The sequence below is a fragment of the Carassius gibelio genome, chromosome A11, assembly GCF_023724105.1.
Source record: "Carassius gibelio isolate Cgi1373 ecotype wild population from Czech Republic chromosome A11, carGib1.2-hapl.c, whole genome shotgun sequence".
Lineage (NCBI taxonomy): Eukaryota > Metazoa > Chordata > Actinopteri > Cypriniformes > Cyprinidae > Carassius > Carassius gibelio.
Genome location: NC_068381.1, coordinates 25,199,310 through 25,214,085, shown reverse-complemented (window position 1 = coordinate 25,214,085; position 14,776 = coordinate 25,199,310). Strand labels below are relative to the sequence as shown.

The 14,776-nt window shown below is 46.3% G+C and overlaps 1 protein-coding gene and 8 non-coding genes across 9 annotated transcripts; all 9 read left to right on the top strand.

The window, feature by feature from the left end:
• Positions 1-1,924: 1,924 nt before the first annotated feature.
• Positions 1,925-5,863, top strand: LOC128022735 (uncharacterized). The gene is made up of 4 exons (XM_052610537.1): positions 1,925-2,425; positions 2,549-2,758; positions 3,087-4,339; positions 4,449-5,863. Exons 1-4 carry the CDS (start codon positions 1,966-1,968, stop codon positions 5,574-5,576), a joined length of 3,051 nt encoding a protein of 1,016 aa, XP_052466497.1. The 5' UTR covers positions 1,925-1,965; the 3' UTR covers positions 5,577-5,863.
• Positions 5,864-8,500: 2,637 nt separating this feature from the next.
• Positions 8,501-8,588, top strand: trnay-gua (transfer RNA tyrosine (anticodon GUA)). The gene is given in 2 exon segments: positions 8,501-8,537; positions 8,553-8,588. It is a non-coding gene; the product is annotated as a tRNA-Tyr (tRNA).
• A 339-nt stretch (positions 8,589-8,927) lies between these two features.
• trnar-acg (transfer RNA arginine (anticodon ACG)) lies at positions 8,928-9,000 on the top strand. Its single transcript has one exon. It is a non-coding gene; the product is annotated as a tRNA-Arg (tRNA).
• Positions 9,001-10,216: 1,216 nt separating this feature from the next.
• trnae-uuc (transfer RNA glutamic acid (anticodon UUC)) lies at positions 10,217-10,288 on the top strand. The gene has a single exon. It is a non-coding gene; the product is annotated as a tRNA-Glu (tRNA).
• A 203-nt stretch (positions 10,289-10,491) lies between these two features.
• Positions 10,492-10,579, top strand: trnay-gua (transfer RNA tyrosine (anticodon GUA)). The gene is given in 2 exon segments: positions 10,492-10,528; positions 10,544-10,579. It is a non-coding gene; the product is annotated as a tRNA-Tyr (tRNA).
• A 371-nt stretch (positions 10,580-10,950) lies between these two features.
• Positions 10,951-11,023, top strand: trnar-acg (transfer RNA arginine (anticodon ACG)). The gene has a single exon. It is a non-coding gene; the product is annotated as a tRNA-Arg (tRNA).
• A 1,334-nt stretch (positions 11,024-12,357) lies between these two features.
• On the top strand, positions 12,358-12,445 carry trnay-gua (transfer RNA tyrosine (anticodon GUA)). The gene is given in 2 exon segments: positions 12,358-12,394; positions 12,410-12,445. It is a non-coding gene; the product is annotated as a tRNA-Tyr (tRNA).
• Positions 12,446-12,816: 371 nt separating this feature from the next.
• trnar-acg (transfer RNA arginine (anticodon ACG)) lies at positions 12,817-12,889 on the top strand. Its single transcript has one exon. It is a non-coding gene; the product is annotated as a tRNA-Arg (tRNA).
• Positions 12,890-14,381: 1,492 nt separating this feature from the next.
• trnay-gua (transfer RNA tyrosine (anticodon GUA)) lies at positions 14,382-14,469 on the top strand. Its single transcript is given in 2 exon segments — positions 14,382-14,418; positions 14,434-14,469. It is a non-coding gene; the product is annotated as a tRNA-Tyr (tRNA).
• The last annotated feature ends 307 nt before the right edge of the window (positions 14,470-14,776 follow it).

Sequence of the window (14,776 nt, the reverse complement as noted above, 5' to 3'; positions counted from 1 at the left end):
CAGACCACACTATTGCATGCATCACTGCAGATACTGAAACATCTCAACCTTTAACTATAGTGTTAGGGTTTTGTTATCACTAACCATGACAAATCTTTTTAGTTTGAAAAGTCAAGGTTTGGAGGCTCACATGTGGCAGCAGCAAAACCTAATTTGAGCACCCAGAGGAAAACCTCTCAGGTTAATATTAAAAGACATCAAGACTTTTATAATGTCATCATGACTTTATCACTATGTAATTTTAATGTATTAAAAACATGGCAATCCCCTTAATAAATTATTCATAATGTTTGACTCCACAGATGTTAGAGCACTCCAGTTCAGCTACAGTTTCATGTCCACCCTCTGATCCTCATCCTCCTCCATCCCCCAAACCTCATCAGCCCGTCATCCAGTCCTCCTCTTCCTTCTTCCTTCCTCCACCTCAGAGTTCACAACGCATCAAAAAAACAGCAACGCCATCAACTGTTTCTGAGAATACTGTTGTGAGGAGCCCAGTAAGATCTCATTCAAAATATATACATGTCTTCATCATTTAATGCTCTCTTAGCTTTTATTTAAACCAGTGTTTTTTATAATATCAGCAGGTCTCATCTCAGCCAGAAGATCTCCCCCTTCTGTGGCCACAGACAATGCCACAGCAAGACCAGAAGTGGGTGTCAGAAGCACTTTTTAGGGTTGGTGCAAAGGGAAAGCTGGAGCTGCGTGAAAACCTACAGTTGTGGTATCACCCCCCACCACCAGCCCTGTTGTACCACCAAGCTCCAACACCTGATAGGTTTTTTTCACAGCGTCTCTTGCTCTGGATGCCATATAAGCTGTGGAAGGTGCGGCTCCAGTGTACTAACCCTGCCTGTGCCAGGCAACAGCTGTGTGGTGGTGGACTGCACAGGAGGGTACGACAGGTGTTAGACATTGACAGATACTACAACCTGGTGACAGAGACCCTGATCTGCACCAGGTGTAGAACCAGCTATCTGTCCTGGAGTCAAGCTGTGCTGCAGCAGTTGGACCTGGCCCATCGATCTGAATTCAGGGTCATCCTCACACGCAAGTAATTATTTTGCAGTCATTTTCACTTATGTTCTACCCTTTCTGATAAATATTTCCTACAATAATTAGATACCTTATAATAAGATACTTAAATGAATGCTTTTTTCCAAGGTATGCCTGTGACATTCGGGTTCTTCGCTTGCTGCGTGAGAGGGGCATGGGGAATGGCCCAGTGAGGATCATCGGCCAGCTGAGAGAGAACCACAGTGAGGAGTGGTTGAAACGTGCGCTTCGGTACACATCAGAGTGTGTGGCCTTTTTTGATAATCGTGGCCTGCATCCGCTGCACTTCCAGGAGCCACCACCACTTGCTTCAGTACCCAGCTACAAATGGCTCCTCACTGTATATAGTCAGGACATTCTCAACAGGCTCGATCACATAAAGGCCAGCATAACATCCACGTATGGATCAATCTTAAAAATGGATTCAACTAAGAAGGTCAGATAAGCTGCTTAATTGACTGTACCCTTATCTATAATGTATTGTTAGACCAAGAGAGCTTTATTTTTTTCAGTGTAACTGATTTGGATGCATGTTGTATTATTTGCTATGCTTATTGTTTCTTTCAGATCACCAAGAAGTTGAGCGGGCCTGCGAAAGGCACAGCACAGTGGCTTACCTCAGTGGGCAATGAGATAGGTCAGGTGCTGATGAGTGTCCTGACTGCGAATGAAGGGGCTGGGTTAGACCTCATGGCTGCAGGGCTCATGGAGCGATACCGGAGTGCTGGTGTTGATCCTCCCACTATCATTTATGTGGACTGTGATTGTTGCAAGAAAGTGGGAGAGACTAAATTGAAGAGGCGGTTCAGCGGCTGGCCAGATGTCATCGTCCGCCTAGACATTTGGCATTTTATGCGAAGTCTGGCAGTAGGGTGCACCACTGACGCCCACCAGTTGTACCCTACTTTTATGGCAAGGCTGTCATCCTGTATTTTTGAGTGGGATGCAGGGGATCTCACTCTGCTGAGACAGGCCAAAAGGGAGCAACTCATCCAACAGGGCTGGCCTACTCTGTCGGAGGCAGAACTGGACCATCATTTAACTAAAGCTGAGCTGCTCCAGCACTGCAGGAGGAGAACACGGGGAGAAGAAACCACTTTCCGCCTCCTTGATATGCTCATCAGAGAGCTCATGGGTGGCAAGGGGAATGATGCTCTTGGTGTTCCTCTACTTGACAGTGTGAGAATGCAGCACATCTGGAATGTCCAGAGGCGGCACATCACCTGTATCCAAGACCCTCCAAATGTGCCGCTCTATACTGAAACTGGAACTACAAGCAAGGGTGGGGTGGTTCTAAAAACTTATCGTTGTGCCAGAGGCTCCACATCCCTGGAATCATTTCACTGCCACCTAAACAGATTTATTCCAGGTTTGTCATGTCAGAATATACCACATTTTGCCACTAATTCCTGTTTATCAAGATATTTGCAGATTAAATTTTATGTTTTGCATTTTCTCAAAGCAATATTTGGCTTTCTATTTCTTTTTCTAGGGAACAGCGCAAACAGCCTGAACTTCCAGATTTATCTCCTGGAAGGTTTATTACGCTGGAATCAGGACCGGGCTGAAGCTGCTGTTGCAGATGGAGGTTCAACTCTGCGCTCTTACACAGGGGAGCTGGTTTACTCTGTCAATGAGAACTACAATAAGTTGTATGGCAGGAAATTGGTCCCTAGCTTCACTCCACCTGCAGTATACACAGGTAAAAATATTTTGATAAATGCAGCTCATGATGTAGCATGTTTTTGGTAAAATTACAAGTGCTTTTGGACAATAATAATGTAATTTTGACATATCAGAGAAAAATTATACTACCAGAATATTTATACATTATTCTGTGTTCTAGGTTTCAGGGCAGAAAATAAAATACATAGTAGAATATAGAGTAATCCTGTCTTTTTATGATACCCTCTGAATTAGATATATATTGTTCATACAGAAGTGGACAACAAAATATTTACTGCATTTCTAAATAAACCTTTCTGCATAATTTCCATTAAAAATGTTTCCTGTTACAAATATTTCCTCAGGGGAGCTCATTGGAGTACAGTACTTGTTGAGGCAGAATAGTCAGCCCCTGGAGGACATGTGCCCTACCTCTGATAGGACCTCTCAATTGCTGGAGGAGATAGATGTGGAGGAGCAAGTGGAAAAGGATGAGGGTTTCATTGATTTCTTTGGAGAGGAAGCCACAGTGGCAAATCTTGTGGCATCAGATGACTTAGTCCTTTCAGGTCCACCAGTTCTACCAGCTGCACCAGTTCCCAGTGTCCAGGCTCCTACAGCTGCACCACTGCCCAGTGTCAAAATTCCACCACTGCCCATTGTCCAGACTCCACCACTGCCCAGTGTCCAGACTCCACCATTGCCCAGTGTCCAGACTCCACCACTGCCCAGTGTCCAGACTCCACCACTGCCCAGTGTCCAGACTCCACCATTGCCCAGTGTCCAGACTCCACCACTGCCCAGTGTCCAGACTCCACCACTGCCCAGTGTCCAGACTCCACCACTGCCCAGTGTCCAGGCTCCACCACTGCTCAGAGTCCGGGCTCCTTCAACTGCACCAGTGCCCAGTGTAGCTGCATCACTGCTCAGTGTCCAGGCTCCACCATTGTTCAGAGTCCGGGCTCCTTCAGCTGCACCAGTGCCCAGTGTCCAGGCTCCACCACTGCTCAGAGTCCGGGCTCCTTCAGCTGCACCAGTGCCCAGTGTAGCTGCACCACTGCCCAGTGTCCAGACTCCACCACTGCCCAGTGTCCAGGCTCCACCACTGCTCAGAGTCCGGGCTCCTTCAGCTGCACCAGTGCCCAGTGTAGCTGCACCACTGCCCAGTGTCCAGACTCCACCACTGCCCAGTGTCCAGACTCCACCACTGCCCAGTGTCCAGGCTCCACCACTGCTCAGAGTCCGGGCTCCTTCAGCTGCACCAGTGCCCAGTGTAGCTGCACCACTGCCCAGTGTCCAGACTCCACCACTGCCCAGTGTCCAGGCTCCACCACTGCTCAGAGTCCGGGCTCCTTCAGCTGCACCAGTGCCCAGTGTAGCTGCACCACTGCCCAGTGTCCAGACTCCACCACTGCCCAGTGTCCAGGCTCCACCACTGCTCAGAGTCCGGGCTCCTTCAGCTGCACCAGTGCCCAGTGTAGCTGCACCACTGCCCAGTGTCCAGACTCCACCACTGCCCAGTGTCCAGGCTCCACCACTGCTCAGAGTCCGGGCTCCTTCAGCTGCACCAGTACCCAGTGTCCAGGATCCTTTAGATACACCAGTGCCCTCAGCAATGGTAAAATTTCCTTTTCTATACGAATTGTCACTCATTTAGTTATCTGCCATTAAGCAGTAAACTTACTTAACAGCATGTAAATACCTAACCAACAGTTATATATTTCCAGGCTGTTGACGAACACTGCATTCCTGGAATGGACCGGGTGGATGCGTTGGCAGAGTGTCTGGTGGAGCTGCGCACACAGACAAGCCTCACACTTACCAACCAACAAGTTGCGACCATTGTGGGTCTGTGGCAGAACCTGGACAAATTTGATAAAGACAGGGTGGTGTATGCTGCTCGTCATCAAGACAGGCTACTTACAGGACGTTTTAGGTCCCCAAAAAAGAAAGCTGTCTTCACTCCTGGTGTCGACAGCACAAAAAGGTGTGTTTTGGGTTCTAGCGGCTCTCCAGCACAGTGGCCTAATTGCTGTCGCCTTGTTGAAATGATTTTCATAAGGTTATGTAACATCCACCGAAGCCCCAAGAAACAGCGGACAGAATGTCTGTCTAGATGGGATCTCATTCTTCGTGATTACAGAAAAATTCGGCAGCTAATCCTGAGCAATGGAACGGTGATGAGTGACACAACCCTTCAGCTAGTTGAGGTAAATCAGAGGACCCTTACGACATGGCACAATAACCGTTTAAAGGGTCAGGAGGTCTCCTTGCTGTTGCAAGGGCTGGACCTTCCAGAGGCACGTCCAGTGGCTTTGGATGTTTTGCCTCCAGCACGAGTACAGCCTGTTGTGCCTCCACAATATAGCCACCAGTTGCATACCTACCAGATGCCACCAGACACAGCTGGACAGGCAAAGACAAAGTTTAGAAAGATTGCGCCCTCAGCTACCTGTACATCTGCCACAGCAACTTCAATCTGGCCATCAGCCGTACACCCTCAGCGTTCAGCCACGTCCAGCCAGCTAAGGACAATTTGTCCCAGGCCGACAGCACCACACCCATTGGTTCCTGACACACCCACTGCCCCTGTTGTGTCTCAGATGTTTCTGGTGCCCTGCCCAGCCCCATTTTCCACCATTAACCCTGGAGCAATTTCCTCTGAGCCACCTGCAAATGACACAGCCACTCCAACCAAACGATCGTACAATCGCACTGTAAAAGCAAATTCGTGCAGAAAGTGTGGCCAATTTCGTACTCAAGAAACTGGCCATAGCCAGTACAAAGGCAAAATATATTGCCCTAATAAAGAAACAATTACAAAGGAGCAGTGGTTACAGATTATGAGAAGATAACTCATTTATTTATGTGTGATACATTCATTTTGTTCTCTTGGTTGGATCTGTTCTGTTTTTTATCTTCCAGCCATATTTAATGTTAAAGAGTTATACTGTGCACTTTTTTTTATCTTGTATTATTATTATTATTATTATTATTATTATAAACATGTGGGTATGTATGTGAATACACTATAATACATATGGAAATATATATACATATTAAATAAAGTTAAACTATTATTATTATTATTATAGAAAGGTTTATGTGTAGAGGAAGCAGTATAAAGTAAAATACCAAAATGTGTAGATTTTGATGTATATATTTATATATTTTTTTGTACTTATTTTATATAGCGTGTGCACTTAAAATTCTTAATTTTATATTGAATTTAGTACTTTTCCTACATTTTTTTAAATATGTATATAGTTAATAAATATATTTCTCTTTGACTGGTGTGTTGTATTTATTTGTTTTATTGAATGTAATGACATTCAGTTTACAGTTAAATTCAGTGTCACGTGTAGCTTTGCAGTAAGTAATATGATACAATAAAGTGTGAATGCCGTAATAAGGAGGTTATTTTGTCCCTACTGCCACAGGAAATGATTGCCTTAATAAATGCACTTTGACTAATGATAATGAGAATAAAATAAAAATCAATCTTAGAAACGAAAGAATTATTAAATCAAAAACATTACTGTCAAAATCAATCTTAGAAATGAAACAATAATTAAATTCAAATACATTACTTTTAAAATCAAACTTGGACACGAAACAATCGATTTACGATTTTTAACAAATACACGCATAACTTTATGTGACAGCGTGGATTCGAACCTACGATTTCCTGAATTTCTCGCGCTTCTCTTCCTCTCTCTCCCCTCTTCCCCCCCTTCTTATACAGACAATTGTTCCCCAGCTTTGGCGGAGCTGGTAGAGCGGAGGACTGTAGGTTGGAGTGTTGGCCATCCTTAGGTCGCTGGTTCAACTCCGGCTCGAAGGAGGTGTTTTTTTCATGTTCCCACCAATGTTTTGGCTTGGAGCTGGCTTTCTCACAGCTGTCAGCAGAGCTTGAATTCGCAGTCCACAATTGGAAGGCAAAAGAGCTTTCCCTGACCGGGAATCGAACCCGGGCCGCGGCGGTGAGAGCGCCGAATCCTAACCACTAGACCACCAGGGATGGATGGTGGGCTGGAGGGCTCGTGGGCTGGTGGGCAGGAGGGCTGGAGGGCTCGTGGGCTGGTGGGCTGGTGGGCTGCAGGGCTGGTAGTCTGTTCTCCTGATAACAAGGTGAGAATGAGCAGACATCAATGCTTGCCACCGTCACATCGAAAACCAACAAGTCTGTAACAATCGGGGGTCTTTACTAATGGTGGGCCAGTGGCGCAATGGATAACGCGTCTGACTACGGATCAGAAGATTCTAGGTTCGACTCCTGGCTGGCTTGCTCTGTGCTTGTTTTTCTCCGGCTTATTTTGTTGTTGTGTTTTTTTTCTCCAAAGTCCAAAAGAAAAGGCAACTCTCTAGGCATTCTTCTATTTTTTCCAAAAAAAGGCACATTCTGCACACCCATTCCGATGTCTAGGGGAGACACGGACATGCTTTGGTATTGCCATTCATCTCACAAAATGCTGGCTGGTGGGCCAGTTGATTCTAGAATGAACAATTTCATCGCTACTCTGTAGCCGCTTTACTACTTTGAAGGGTGCAATGCCATGTGGTTTTGATGTCACAGGCTTGCCATTTTGAAGCCTTATCACTAATTGCCGCCTGGACATTGAGAATAATTTGTAATCTGCATTAAACTGAACGAGCGAATAATCAGCATATTAAAAATTGGTCTCACTTTCATTATTAACCTCACAACATGTCAGTTTTGTACCTTGACAGACCGACGATAGGCAGTTTTTCCTCTAGATAACGGTTGCCATGTGTGTTTTCAGATGCATGACACAAGTATTTTCACCTGGACAAGACCTTAATTACCAGTTCGAGGTATAAATTCAGCAATCACAGGATTCTGGCCAAAAAACTGAACCATGTGTGAGTCAACAAACATGTCCCTTGAATGCATGCAACACTATATATTTCAGTAAACCGTCCCTTCGGATGATTCTTGTATTGCCAAATTATTATCACATTGTTACAGTCACACACCAAAAGCAACAGGCCACTACAAAACCCTGCGCCCACACTGGCCACATTTATGGAAAGTGGCCCACAAGCTTGTGGCCAGTTAAAGCTGGCCAGTTCCCATATGGTCTAGCAGTTAGGATTCCTGGTTTTCTCGTACGCAGCCAGGGGTTGACTCCAGTTTTTCCTCTAGATAAAGGTTGCCGTGTGTGTTTTCAAATGGATGACACGAGTATTTTCACTTGGACAAGAGCTTAATTACCAGTTTGAGGAATCAATTCTGCAATCACAGGAATCTGCCCAAATACACTGAACCCCCGGGTTGAGTGAAAAAACAGATTCCCTGAATGCATACAACACTATATAATTCAGAAAACCGTCCTTTTGGATAATTCTTGTTTTGCCAAATTATTATCACATTGTTACAGTCACAGAACTAAAGCAACAGGCCACTACAAGGTCCTGCGCCCACGCTGACCACATGTATGGAAAGTGCGCCAGAAGCCCATGGCCAGTTTAAAGTGTCCAAATCCCATATGGTCTAGCGGTTAGGATTCCTGGTTTTCACCCAGGCGGCCTGGGTTCAACTCCCGGTATGGGAATGCATGCTCCTTTTTGCTTCCCTCCTCAAAAATCCAGCAAATCTTCCTGCACCAGAAGTGACTTTTTGGCCAGCAGTAGAGCTACAGAACCCTGATATGTCGAGGTCCTGATCCAGCAAATCTTCCTGCACCAGAAGTGACTTTTTGGCCAGCAGTAGAGCTACAGAACCCTGATATGTCGAGGTTCTGACTAGCCCTTAGCCCCTTCGATAGCTCAGCTGGTAGAGCGGAGGACTGTAGGTTGGAGTGTTGGCCATCCTTAGGTCGCTGGTTCAACTCCGGCTCGAAGGAGGTGTTTTTTTCATGTTCCCACCAATGTTTTGGCTTGGAGCTGGCTTTCTCACAGCTGTCAGCAGAGCTTGAATTCGCAGTCCACAATTGGAAGGCAAAAGAGCTTTCCCTGACCGGGAATCGAACCCGGGCCGCGGCGGTGAGAGCGCCGAATCCTAACCACTAGACCACCAGGGATGGATGGTGGGCTGGAGGGCTCGTGGGCTGGTGGGCTGGTGGGCTGGAGGGCTGGTAGTCTGTTCTCCTGATAACAAGGTGAGAATGAGCAGACATCAATGCTTGCCACCGTCACATCGAAAACCAACAAGTCTGTAACAATCGGGGGTCTTTACTAATGGTGGGCCAGTGGCGCAATGGATAACGCGTCTGACTACGGATCAGAAGATTCTAGGTTCGACTCCTGGCTGGCTCGCTCTGTGCTTGTTTTTCTCCGGCTTATTTTGTTGTTGTGTTTTTTTTCTCCAAAGTCCAAAAGAAAAGGCAACTCTCTAGGCATTCTTCTATTTTTTCCAAAAAAAGGCACATTCTGCACACCCATTCCGATGTCTAGGGGAGACACGGACATGCTTTGGTATTGCCATTCGTCTCACAAAATGCAGGCTGGTGGGCCAGTTGATTCTAGAAAGAACAATTTCATCGCTACTCTGTAACCGCTTTACTACTTTGAAGGGTGCAATGCCATGTGGTTTTGATGTCACAGGCTTGCCATTTTGAAGCCTTATCACTAATTGCCACCTGGACATTGAGAATAATTTGTAATCTGCATTAAACTGAACGAGCGAATAATCAGCATATTAAAAATTGGTCTCACTTTCATTATTAACCTCACAACATGTCAGTTTTGTACCTTGACAGACCGACGATAGGCAGTTTTTCCTCTAGATAACGGTTGCCATGTGTGTTTTCAGATGCATGACACAAGTATTTTCACCTGGACAAGACCTTAATTACCAGTTCGAGGTATAAATTCAGCAATCACAGGATTCTGGCCAAAAAACTGAACCATGTGTGAGTCAACAAACATGTCCCTTGAATGCATGCAACACTATATATTTCAGTAAACCGTCCCTTCGGATGATTCTTGTATTGCCAAATTATTATCACATTGTTACAGTCACACACCAAAAGCAACAGGCCACTACAAGACCCTGCGCCCACACTGGCCACATTTATGGAAAGTGGCCCACAAGCTTGTGGCCAGTTAAAGCTGGCCAGTTCCCATATGGTCTAGCAGTTAGGATTCCTGGTTTTCTTGTACGCAGCCAGGGGTTGACTCCAGTTTTTCCTCTAGATAAAGGTTGCCGTGTGTGTTTTCAAATGGATGACACGAGTATTTTCACTTGGACAAGAGCTTAATTACCAGTTTGAGGAATCAATTCTGCAATCACAGGAATCTGCCCAAATACACTGAACCCCCGGGTTGAGTGAAAAAACAGATTCCCTGAATGCATACAACACTATATAATTCAGAAAACCGTCCTTTTGGATAATTCTTGTTTTGCCAAATTATTATCACATTGTTACAGTCACAGAACTAAAGCAACAGGCCACTACAAGGTCCTGCGCCCACGCTGACCACATGTATGGAAAGTGCGCCAGAAGCCCATGGCCAGTTTAAAGTGTCCAAATCCCATATGGTCTAGCGGTTAGGATTCCTGGTTTTCACCCAGGCGGCCCGGGTTCAACTCCCGGTATGGGAATGCATGCTCCTTTTTGCTTCCCTCCTCAAAAATCCAGCAAATCTTCCTGCACCAGAAGTGACTTTTTGGCCAGCAGTAGAGCTACAGAACCCTGATATGTCGAGGTTCTGATCCAGCAAATCTTCCTGCACCAGAAGTGACTTTTTGGCCAGCAGTAGAGCTACAGAACCCTGATATGTCGAGGTTCTGACTAGCCCTTAGCCCCTTCGATAGCTCAGCTGGTAGAGCGGAGGACTGTAGGTTGGAGTGTTGGCAATCCTTAGGTCGCTGGTTCAACTCCGGCTCGAAGGAGGTGTTTTTTTCATGTTCCCACCAATGTTTTGGCTTGGAGCTGGCTTTCTCACAGCTGTCAGCAGAGCTTGAATTCGCAGTCTACAATTGGAAGGCAAAAGAGCTTTCCCTGACCGGGAATCGAACCCGGGCCGCGGCGGTGAGAGCGCCGAATCCTAACCACTAGACCACCAGGGATGGATGGTGGCCTGGAGGGCTCGTGGGCTGGTGGGCAGGAGGGCTGGAGGGCTCGTGGGCTGGTGGGCTGGTGGGCTGGAGGGCTGGTAGTCTGTTCTCCTGATAACAAGGTGAGAATGAGCAGACATCAATGCTTGCCACCGTCACATCGAAAACCAACAAGTCTGTAACAATCGGGGGTCTTTACTATTGGTGGGCCAGTGGCGCAATGGATAACGCGTCTGACTACGGATCAGAAGATTCTAGGTTCGACTCCTGGCTGGCTCGCTCTGTGCTTGTTTTTCTCCGGCTTATTTTGTTGTTGTGTTTTTTTTCTCCAAAGTCCAAAAGAAAAGGCAACTCTCTAGGCATTCTTCTATTTTTTCCAAAAAAAGGCACATTCTGCACACCCATTCCGATGTCTAGGGGAGACACGGACATGCTTTGGTATTGCCATTCGTCTCACAAAATGCAGGCTGGTGGGCCAGTTGATTCTAGAAAGAACAATTTCATCGCTACTCTGTAACCGCTTTACTACTTTGAAGGGTGCAATGCCATGTGGTTTTGATGTCACAGGCTTGCCATTTTGAAGCCTTATCACTAATTGCCACCTGGACATTGAGAATAATTTGTAATCTGCATTAAACTGAACGAGCGAATAATCAGCAATTTTGCGGATTAAAAATTGGTCTCACTTTCATTATTAACCTCACAACATGTCAGTTTTGTACCTTGACAGACCGACGATAGGCAGTTTTTCCTCTAGATAACGGTTGCCATGTGTGTTTTCAGATGCATGACACAAGTATTTTCACCTGGACAATACCTTAATTACCAGTTCGAGGTATAAATTCAGCAATCACAGGATTCTGGCCAAAAAACTGAACCATGTGCGAGTCAACAAACATGTCCCTTGAATGCATGCAACACTATATATTTCAGTAAACCGTCCCTTCGGATGATTCTTGTATTGCCAAATTATTATCACATTGTTACAGTCACACACCAAAAGCAACAGGCCACTACAAAACCCTGCGCCCACACTGGCCACATTTATGGAAAGTGGCCCACAAGCTTGTGGCCAGTTAAAGCTGGCCAGTTCCCATATGGTCTAGCAGTTAGGATTCCTGGTTTTCTTGTACGCAGCCAGGGGTTGACTCCAGTTTTTCCTCTAGATAAAGGTTGCCGTGTGTGTTTTCAAATGGATGACACGAGTATTTTCACTTGGACAAGAGCTTAATTACCAGTTTGAGGAATCAATTCTGCAATCACAGGAATCTGCCCAAATACACTGAACCCCCGGGTTGAGTGAAAAAACAGATTCCCTGAATGCATACAACACTATATAATTCAGAAAACCGTCCTTTTGGATAATTCTTGTTTTGCCAAATTATTATCACATTGTTACAGTCACAGAACTAAAGCAACAGGCCACTACTAGGTCCTGCGCCCACGCTGACCACATGTATGGAAAGTGCGCCAGAAGCCCATGGCCAGTTTAAAGTGTCCAGATCCCATATGGTCTAGCGGTTAGGATTCCTGGTTTTTTTTTTTTTTGACTTTTTGGCCAGCAGTAGAGCTACAGAACCCTGATATGTCGAGGTTCTGACTAGCCCTTAGACCCTTCGATAGCTCAGCTGGTAGAGCGGAGGACTGTAGGTTGGAGTGTTGGCCATCCTTAGGTCGCTGGTTCAACTCCGGCTCGAAGGAGGTGTTTTTTTCATGTTCCCACCAATGTTTTGGCTTGGAGCTGGCTTTCTCACAGCTGTCAGCAGAGCTTGAATTCGCAGTCCACAATTGGAAGGCAAAAGAGCTTTCCCTGACCGGGAATCGAACCCGGGCCGCGGCGGTGAGAGCGCCGAATCCTAACCACTAGACCACCAGGGATGGATGGTGGGCTGGAGGGCTGGTGGGCTGGTGGGCAGGAGGGCTGGAGGGCTCCTGGGCTGGTGGGCTGGTGGGCTGGAGGGCTGGTAGTCTGTTCTCCTGATAACAAGGTGAGAATGAGCAGACATCAATGCTTGCCACCGTCACATCGAAAACCAACAAGTCTGTAACAATCGGGGGTCTTTACTAATGGTGGGCCAGTGGCGCAATGGATAACGCGTCTGACTACGGATCAGAAGATTCTAGGTTCGACTCCTGGCTGGCTCGCTCTGTGCTTGTTTTTCTCCGGCTTATTTTGTTGTTGTGTTTTTTTTCTCCAAAGTCCAAAAGAAAAGGCAACTCTCTAGGCATTCTTCTATTTTTTCCAAAAAAAGGCACATTCTGCACACCCATTCCGATGTCTAGGGGAGACACGGACATGCTTTGGTATTGCCATTCATCTCACAAAATGCTGGCTGGTGGGCCAGTTGATTCTAGAATGAACAATTTCATCGCTACTCTGTAACCGCTTTACTACTTTGAAGGGTGCAATGCCATGTGGTTTTGATGTCACAGGCTTGCCATTTTGAAGCCTTATCACTAATTGCCACCTGGACATTGAGAATAATTTGTAATCTGCATTAAACTGAACGAGCGAATAATCAGCATATTAAAAATTGGTCTCACTTTCATTATTAACCTCACAACATGTCAGTTTTGTACCTTGACAGACCGACGATAGGCAGTTTTTCCTCTAGATAACGGTTGCCATGTGTGTTTTCAGATGCATGACACAAGTATTTTCACCTGGACAAGACCTTAATTACCAGTTCGAGGTATAAATTCAGCAATCACAGGATTCTGGCCAAAAAAACTGAACCATGTGTGAGTCAACAAACATGTCCCTTGAATGCATGCAACACTATATATTTCAGTAAACCGTCCCTTCGGATGATTCTTGTATTGCCAAATTATTATCACATTGTTACAGTCACACACCAAAAGCAACAGGCCACTACAAAACCCTGCGCCCACACTGGCCACATTTATGGAAAGTGGCCCACAAGCTTGTGGCCAGTTAAAGCTGGCCAGTTCCCATATGGTCTAGCAGTTAGGATTCCTGGTTTTCTCGTACGCAGCCAGGGGTTGACTCCAGTTTTTCCTCTAGATAAAGGTTGCCGTGTGTGTTTTCAAATGGATGACACGAGTATTTTCACTTGGACAAGAGCTTAATTACCAGTTTGAGGAATCAATTCTGCAATCACAGGAATCTGCCCAAATACACTGAACCCCCGGGTTGAGTGAAAAAACAGATTCCCTGAATGCATACAACACTATATAATTCAGAAAACCGTCATTTTGGATAATTCTTGTTTTGCCAAATTATTATCACATTGTTACAGTCACAGAACTAAAGCAACAGGCCACTACAAGGTCCTGCACCCACGCTGACCACATGTATGGAAAGTGCGCCAGAAGCCCATGGCCAGTTTAAAGTGTCCAAATCCCATATGGTCTAGCGGTTAGGATTCCTGGTTTTCACCCAGGCGGCCCGGCTTCAACTCCCGGTATGGGAATGCATGCTCCTTTTTGCTTCCCTCCTCAAAAATCCAGCAAATCTTCCTGCACCAGAAGTGACTTTTTGGCCAGCAGTAGAGCTACAGAACCCTGATATGTCGAGGTTCTGATCCAGCAAATCTTCCTGCACCAGAAGTGACTTTTTGGCCAGCAGTAGAGCTACAGAACCCTGATATGTCGAGGTTCTGACTAGCCCTTAGCCCCTTCGATAGCTCAGCTGGTAGAGCGGAGGACTGTAGGTTGGAGTGTTGGCCATCCTTAGGTCGCTGGTTCAACTCCGGCTCGAAGGAGGTGTTTTTTTCATGTTCCCACCAATGTTTTGGCTTGGAGATTGCTTTCTCACAGCTGTCAGCAGAGCTTGAATTCGCAGTCCACAATTGGAAGGCAAAAGAGCTTTCCCTGACCGGGAATCGAACCCGGGCCGCGGCGGCGAGAGCGCCGAATCCTAACCACTAGACCACCAGGGAGGGATGGTGGGCTGGAGGGCTCGTGGGCTGGAGGGCTCGTGGGCTGGTGGGCAGGAGGGCTGGAGGGCTCGTGGGCTGGTGGGCTGGTGGGCTGGAGGGCTGGTAGTCTGTTCTCCTGATAACAAGGTGA